Genomic DNA, 8,465 nt, shown 5'->3' with positions numbered 1-8,465 from the left:
TACCTGAATGGATAACTCTATGATTATAATTATTCAGTAATTTTTACAGTGATTTGTTATGGCAGTGATTCAGCGCAGACCTGCTAAATCCCCAGAAATGCATTTGATTCAATCAACCTGAAATCTACTTAAAGACACAAATATGAATTACTGAACACACACCTGGAGTTGCTTACCGTTAGATTATTTAAACAGGATCCAAAGGAGTCATACGTAGAGAGTTACGACACATATATCTATGGATAATGTTCATGTGGCAGGCACTTGATGTTCCAAGGAAAAGTAATCCATCATAATCCCCTAAATGTGACAATGCTTTTCAAATATTTTATTCTTTACTGCCAGATGATTTTAGGCAGAATGGGAAAAACCTCTTGCAATAAAGGGCTCAGAAACAATCTCCATTAATCCCCTTTGTGTGACAATGCCATTTTATAATATTCTTGTTACTGTTATAACATTTAATTCAGCTTCAGAGATATAGCTCATGGTGAAGAAGTTAACAAACAGCACTATTGGGGTTCAAAGAGGAGATGCTTGCATCATCACCATCACTGTCATCATTGCATTCATTGACTACTACTAAAAGAGGGTGTGAGGTTAGGTGGGCAGTGGTATCCTGCGTGTGTTGTACCACAGCTACCGAGGTAGGGATGACCTGATGTGTCTCTCTCCTAAGGGAAGTGGAACAATGTGACCTGGTGACTTCTCTCTCACTGTGACCTTTATCCTCCTCACCTCTCATCTCGTCACACTCAGTCTCCTTGCTTGTCTCTTCCACATAGTTGCCTGGCACATCACAGCTTCTCCCTTCAAAACTGCCTTCCTCACTCTTGATACTTTCTCTCCTCTCAACAGCGATTTCTTCATAGAATTTATCTTTACTGCTGCTTTCATCTTCATCTCTCTTCCCCAAGTCTTTACTCTCCTCTTCATCTGTCGCTGATGTTAAATCCTCGGCATCTTACGAATACAGAACAGGAGAAAACTTTAGTAAAGTAATTCAGTAAAGCATGTAACTCAAGATAACCTAATCAGATAATGTTCTTTATCATTATCCTCACCCCATTTCACATGTTCATATGGTAGCAAGAGGAATAAAAATCTAATTCCTCTGGCTAAAAGTCAGTTGGTCCTGACTCTTAAGATGAGAGTGACCAGTCTCACTCATCCCTGAGTGGCATCACATGAGTGATAAAACCTCAACCACCCACTGGATATAAATCTACACAGGCTCAATCTGTCTGGAGTACCACCAGGCGACATAATTTGGTTATATGATTACCACCCAGCGTGGTTAATGGTTTCCTGGTGTACAGGAAACCATTTGGCTTGCCACTCACTGTAGAGTCACCCACAAGCAGATGGATGAGCAAAGAATGAAGGAAAGACAGAAGAGGGAGTGTAAAGTCACCCGTGGGCAAAAGGAAGTGGAAAGAATGAAGGAGAGAAAGACAAAAGAGGAAGGAAGGAAAAGGGGAAAGGGCAGACACCCAAAGCAGGACTACATCAAGTGATTGGATGGTAAGCGTCCCAACCTACCACTACAAAAAGCCGATCGATAGAAAAAAATACATGGTGGCTGACATTTGGATATCGCTTTGTTTTGTTTTTGTAGGCTCCAACAAGCTTGCATGCGTCGGCCTAAGTCACCTAATGATGGCTCTCAATGCTGCTCGATCTATGGCAGCCTCCCTGTTCAGTCCCTCCCTTAACCCTGAGGTCACACTTAATGACCTCGTCCCACATCTTTCTCAGTCTTCCCCTTACAACGCCACCCCCGATATTAACATTTCTCACCTTCTGCACCCAATTATCATCCCCCATCCTCTCCACATGCCCAAACCATATCAATCTACCTCTCCTCATCACAACACCAATACACTCCAGTCCAATCCTACCTCTCAACTCTTCCATTGTAAACCCAGCCCCCCCATGCCTTGCACGTAGGGACGCACTGCACATCCACCTAATCATTGTCATTTCTGTACGTTTGAGCCTGCGAATATCCTCTTCCTTTACTGCCCAGGTCTCACTACCATACAGCATCACACTCCTAACACATGCTGCATACAAAGACCCCTTAGCACGTAGGGAAAGTCCTCTCAATGTCAGGAGAGGCAACAGCCTCCCGAACTTCTTCCAACCACTTCTCACCCTAGCCACAGAGCTAGACCAGCCCCACCTCCAGCACATAACACGTCTCCCAAATAACAAAACTTTCCACACACTCAAGAGACTCACCAGCAAGTTCAATCCTTTCACACCTGACAATCTCCACCTGCTCCCCCCAGCACGCCGCACACATAAAATCAGCATTATCTCGCAGTCTACCTCTAATACCACTACATCTCTTGTGCACCCATTTATCACAAACACTGCACAAGATAGAATTACTTCCCACGTACCTGTGGCAAATTGCGCATGGCCACTCTCCCTCTTCTTTGACTGTACTGCCACCAACCCTAGATATCATCACTTTTGATCAAATCCTCATCAAACGTAATGGGCTTCTGCGCATCCACAGAGCTGCTATTTCTTGAAGGCTTGTCCACAGCTTTTTGAGATATTTTGGCAACAGATACATACACACATACACACAGAAACACATCAACAAAAACTATATTGCCTTGCCTTGCTAGAGATGGGTGATAATAATTTGTACCTAAAAGAAACATTGCAGGAACATCTATTATGAACCTAAATTCAACTTACCTTGGCTGTGGTCACTGGAGTCAGCTAAAATGAAAGGCACATCATCGGTTGCATCTGATCCATGGCTCATGCCCAAAAGAAGTGGCACATCCTCCCCATTCTGCAGGTAACATGAGTATTCAGTGGCAGTGCTCAGTTTTGGTCCAACAAACATCTGATCAGAATTCTTCTAGCTTTATGGTCATTTCATTTAATACTACCATGGAGCCATCAATCTCTCCTGGTGCCTTCCTTTGCTTCCTCAGTTTAACCCTTCAAATGCAGATTACAGTTCAAGCTGTTAAGTGAGAGGGAGAATGCTCAACATCACTCTGCAATTACTGTCAAGTCAAGATATCAGCTATTAGTATATTATTATGTAACGTACTGTACCAAACCTGCTCAGGTCAAGAATAAGTCCCTCTGGTCCTAAACCCTTTTGCTCTACCTCATTTCCCATTTCATTCCCTTCTCACCCCCCCCCCATTCATCAGCGCTATCAGCTGAGAGAGAGAGAGAGAGAGAGAGTCACATGTCTCTCCGTCTACCATCCAACCTCCCACTTTCCTTCCTTTCACCTTGCAGACTGAGCGTTGCTAAGCCAATTATTCTGATTTTCAACAATTCACCATGGCTGAGCTGAACTAAATGTCTAAAATATATTATAGTTATATTTTAACATAACTATTGCCTTTCATATTTTACCAATAAAGCTTATTTGTAAAGAACACTGAACAATTTCATATTTTTTACTTGAGTACCTCTAAAACCCTATATCTTCTAACAACTGTCCCAGCCATTGTGCAGTAGATACTGATCTACTACATGGCAGGCCTATATTTAAAATACACTCTTTCTTCTCATCACACTAAAGACTGATCAAGAAGAAAATAATAATTATGCATTTTTTTTACTTAGTTCACCATTCCAGGAACTTACTTCCATTGCAACTAAACTATGAGATACTGACCTTATATCAGGCATCATACTGTTTCAGCATGTTCTTTTACATGCCATATTAATAAAACTGGCTAAAGACAAAGCTGTACAGTTTCTGTGCACAAAAGAAAGGGTGGGAAAACCAAATAATGAAGCTGACAGGTTAACAGTCACTGCACTAGTCACTATAAGAAGAGTGTTACCATCACCAAGCCTGGCAAATTTAAGCAATGTCAATTACACAAAGTCCAAATTACTGAACCTGAGTTATTATAGGATACAATTACATTTATCAACTTAAAAAGTCAGTAACTTGTATGGCTGAATACTGGTATATGCCAATACATAACTCAAAGTGCCAAAAAACATTCAGTGGCATGTAACTGTCTATGTGAATAGGATGCAAGTGATAATAAAAACAAAGACTGACCTGAGAATGGAGAGGAGCTGGAGAGAAGAATTCATTCACTTTAATTCGTTCCTCATCCTCCTTTTCCTCTCCCTGCCTGCCAACATTACCCACACCTACAATACATATCAAAAGAAAAATGGGAACAAATTTATTATGGGAAAACCTTCCAGCACTGTACACAATCAGATAACACAATGCCACAAATGCAGCTCAGAATGTTAACTAATTCTGTTTACATAAACATATAATTATATATCAACCTTTGCACCACAGGCAGATCCATGCTTTTTGCTTATCTTTAACTTTTTTTTTTTTTCTTTAAGAGAAGGGATACTACCAAAAAATCTAAAACTGCATTCTTCTGTATGAAAATAAACATCAAGAATGCCTTTGTTGCTTCTGCCATCATACTGTGATGACAAGCTAAAGTAGCTTTCAGCCTTCTTGCAGCAAAAAAGTTATTAGAGACTATAAGGTGTCCTGAGACTTAACAGTGGAAGTGCAGACCATCCTTACTACTCAGTTGCCTTGCCAACAATGAGTGGGATGACTGAAGAGCTGTGACAAAAATGGTTTCTTGTACACCAGGAAACCATTTACTATGCTGGGTGGTAACCATATGACCAAATTATGAAGCCTGGAGGTTTAGTGGGTAATTAAGGCATTCCAACTGGATTGAGCCAGTGCAGGTTTGTATCCAAGGGGTGGTTGCAGTTTATTGCTCACATAATGCCACTCAAGGATGAGTGAGGCTGGTCACTCTCGTCTTGAATGTCAGGACCAACTTGCCTAGCCCCGAGCTCTTACACTCCTCATGGGGCAACATAGGACTGGATGATGGATGAATGGATGGAATGGAAAAATATGTGAAAACTAATGCAGATAAGCATCAAGTGCAGTACTGTAAACACAATACTAGTACACAACACACGTCACACTTTGATCTTACCCTGTGAGCTTGACCTGTGACTGGTTGTTTTCAAAATCAAATCCCTTCATTCTTGGGTTACCCTGAACCTTACACAAAGTATGGTCTAACTGGATAAAAGCTTTCATGCTGACCTTACCTTGACCTCTGAACTATTGTCAAAAACAAGAGGCCAACCCCTTGGCTTTTTCTCATCCCCTTCAACCAAGCTTGGTCAAAATCAGATCAAACTGTTTTAGTTACATTGTTCACATATGGACACAAAAGGCTCGAACTCTGATCTTGGCCTACTGACTGAGTGTTCTCAAAAAGGATCCCTTCATATGTGCCTTTTATGTTCTTCCACAACGATTTATTAAATTCTGATAAAAACTTTTAAGTTGGCCTGCCATGTGACCTTGACCTATGACCTACTGTTCTCAAAAACAATGTGTCAAGCCTCTGGTTGATCCTCAAACCTTTCTTCATGTTTGGTTGAAATTGGATGAAAATTGAGAAAACTAGTACAACTTACACATCAGTCAATGAGAGAATGAGCTGCTGGGATGCTTGTCAGCATCTAAATACTTGTACAAGGGAAAAATGTGCATGTCTGAGGATTTTAACCAGAGGCAAGGGTTAACAGGAGTATCATACATAGTTAGCAATGCAGTGATTCAGATCTTTGCTTATGCAATTTCTGAGAACAAGAAACCTTGCACATTATACAATATGTGAAAGTTCTTTTAGTGATATTCGAGGGACAAATCCCAGAACTGTAAGCTTATTTGACATATCCAGCAACATTCATTTTGCACAAACCTGACAGTCCTGCCCCACCACCATCGCCACTGCCTCGACTAGGACCAAAGGGAGGCACAGAGGACATTGTTGATCCTGGGGCTGGAGGAGCAGCTGGGTTCATAACACCAGAACCACACATCCTACAAAAGAATAACAATTAAATGGAAAACTAATATTTTTCCTCTATTCTCTTCCACTCCACTGAAAAAAAAAGAAAAAAAAAGAAAAAAGAAAAAGGAGAGAGATAGAGAGAGAGAGTGAAAAAAAAGCTTAGGTGCAGTAGCTCTTGTAAATTTGGATTGTGCTCTGTAGTCTGATTATGCTAATGTCATTCAGCGGTAGGTGTACTCACACATATTCTAGGTGTTACCTCAGTGACACGAGGTGGTGGTTTTGTGAAGAGGACCATGGGTTAATGAAGGCTCAAGTTGGATAAGTCTCAGACTGAATAAAACTGTCTAGAGGTAGGAAGAATAAAGTGAGAGAGGAGGGGTATGGAAGAACAAACTCAAACAAGAAATAGTATAAAAACATTCATACATATGCCAGATGAATGAGAGCAGTGGGGAGAGGTTATAAAAAAAAAAAAAAAAAAAAAAAAAAAAAAAAAAAATCCAGATTAGAGTGGCGCGGTAAGCAAAAAGAAAGAAAAAAATCTGATACATGTGCCAAGCAAGGGACAGCAGTGGGGTTAATAATAAAAGAAAAGAACACATGCATGTGCTGGGTGAGGGCAGTGGGATACAGTAAAAACAATGTAAAGATAAGACACCCACACATGTGCTGGGTGAGTGAGAGCTGTGGGATAAGGTGGTGGCAGTTCTCGCTGTTGCAGGTGACGCTCCAGGACAGTGATGGGGGCAGCGGGGAGGGCAGGCGAAGGGTGGCCATGGCTGAGGCCTGTCCTCAACGCATACAGGCGACCAGAACAACCCAGAGCCAGTACCAACAGCAAGCAGCACACCAGCCCACCCATGGCCCACACACCTACCACTGTGTTCTGCACAAAAACAAAACAGAATACAATTTATAACAGTGGTCATCATCATGGTCATCATCAGAGCACACAAAAGCCACCACCAGCACCAATCAACACACCAGATCACCCACCTACCACTGTGTTCTGCACAAAAATGAATTGGTGGTCTTTGTGACATGTCATGGATGTATTCCAAAAATATCATTAGTGTAATCAATTTATACATTTGGTGCAGTAAATTGGGGTAACTGGGAAATCAGTTCCACAGGCATCAATATAGCTTTAAGTGACAATATTTCAATTGGTTACTGGAGAGTAAGAAGTGAAAAAGAATGTAAAGGAAGCAACATACACCGAGGACTTGGTGTCCCTCCCCTTTATAAATCTATGTGCCTCGACTGACAGTCAGCAGGTGATGAGTGCAGACAAGTGATGTAGAAAGGCATTACATATGTGCAGTCTATGGTGTTCTCTTGACTGAGGTACAGTTTTTTCCTATTAGTGTAAGTTTAGCTATTTGTGCCTTCAGGTTTTCATATAGGTTAGTACTTTGTCTGTTAGGTTTGTTAGTTTTAGGATATTCGATTAGGTTTCTTTCTTTTTTTTTCTCCTAGAATATACAAGCATACCCCAGTTTAATGATGCAATTGGTTAGATAAAACCCATCGTTAGGTGGGGTATCGTATATTGGGGTAGTTTTAACATGTAAAGTAATGGGATGCGTTTTTCAGCCTTGGGTTCCCTCCCCAACCAAGTCCAAAACCCACCCAAATGAGCCCAAAAACTTAATAGCCAATCTAAATGGCCTAACAGCTGTAAAAGAAGCTAACCTAAGCCTAACACCTGCACATAACTTAGTAAAACCAACAAATAAAATAAGAAAATCGTCAAATATGTCTGGAAAAAATCAAACTTGGTACCGTCTTCTATGGAGCCGTGCTTCTGAGAAAATGTTTTCTATGGGAGGGGTAACTATTCCAAATCACTCAGAATGGGTGGATATTTATTTATTTGGTACAAATATATATGTAGTACAAGAGTATATTGGTTTTCACACAATAATATATGCGATATAAGCATTGATTCACACACCAAACACATCAACATACTGTATCTTCCTTGGCGACGTTACCTCCTCATCACTTCAGCTCGTTTCTTCCTCTAACGCCACGTAATATTTGTCCTCCACGTCGAGAATCATTTTCGCCTTGAATTTTGTCGGACGAGGAGAGACCGTGGCGTGACATGTCTTTATTGGCCAGGTCACTGCTAACGGGTTAGTGGCCAAGAAAATGGCATGTGGTGAGGGGGGAGGGGGTCATACAGGTTCAGGCAGTGTTGCCACCTGGCGCTGGGTAGAGAAAAGTCTCCCACATAAGCCTACCAAAAATCACCCGTGAACCTTGAAAAATGTGCAAATGACGGACCTCGCAATTGCAAAACGTGTAAACATGTCGTCGAGAGTCACAGTGACAAAAAGTTGCAACATGAATACACGTTGACGGGACGCCTCAGGTTAACATGTAAGGTATTGTGGAGTGTTTACCAGCCTTGAGTTCCCCCCCCAAGCCAAGCCCAAAACCCACCGAAATGAGCCCAAAAACAAGTTTAAAGCCAATCTAAATGGCCTAACAGCTGCAAAAGAAGCTAACCAGAGCCGAACATCTGTAAATAACTCAGTAAAACCAACAAATAAAATCTGAAAATCATCAAATATAGTCTGGAAAAAA

At 41.3% G+C, this 8,465-nt stretch overlaps 1 protein-coding gene across 1 annotated transcript in view; it reads right to left on the bottom strand.

Annotated features, from left to right (window-relative positions):
- Positions 1-499: 499 nt before the first annotated feature.
- LOC145411672 (uncharacterized) overlaps positions 500-8,465 on the bottom strand; it is a 32,001-nt gene continuing 24,035 nt past the window's right edge. Inside the window, exons 10-14 of the mRNA XM_080281678.1 lie at positions 6,533-6,756; positions 5,775-5,896; positions 4,064-4,158; positions 2,716-2,815; positions 500-963 (exon numbers count right to left, since the gene is read on the bottom strand). Coding sequence (XP_080137804.1) covers positions 500-963; positions 2,716-2,815; positions 4,064-4,158; positions 5,775-5,896; positions 6,533-6,756 — 1,005 coding nt within the window. The remainder of the gene's footprint in view (positions 964-2,715; positions 2,816-4,063; positions 4,159-5,774; positions 5,897-6,532; positions 6,757-8,465) is intronic.

Source organism: Coenobita brevimanus, chromosome 90 (genome assembly GCF_032717465.1).
Source record: "Coenobita brevimanus isolate Jiangsu-jjx chromosome 90, ASM3271746v2, whole genome shotgun sequence".
Taxonomy (NCBI): domain Eukaryota; kingdom Metazoa; phylum Arthropoda; class Malacostraca; order Decapoda; family Coenobitidae; genus Coenobita; species Coenobita brevimanus.
Note: the sequence above shows the minus strand (reverse complement) of the source record. Positions and strands in the feature narration are given on the sequence as shown.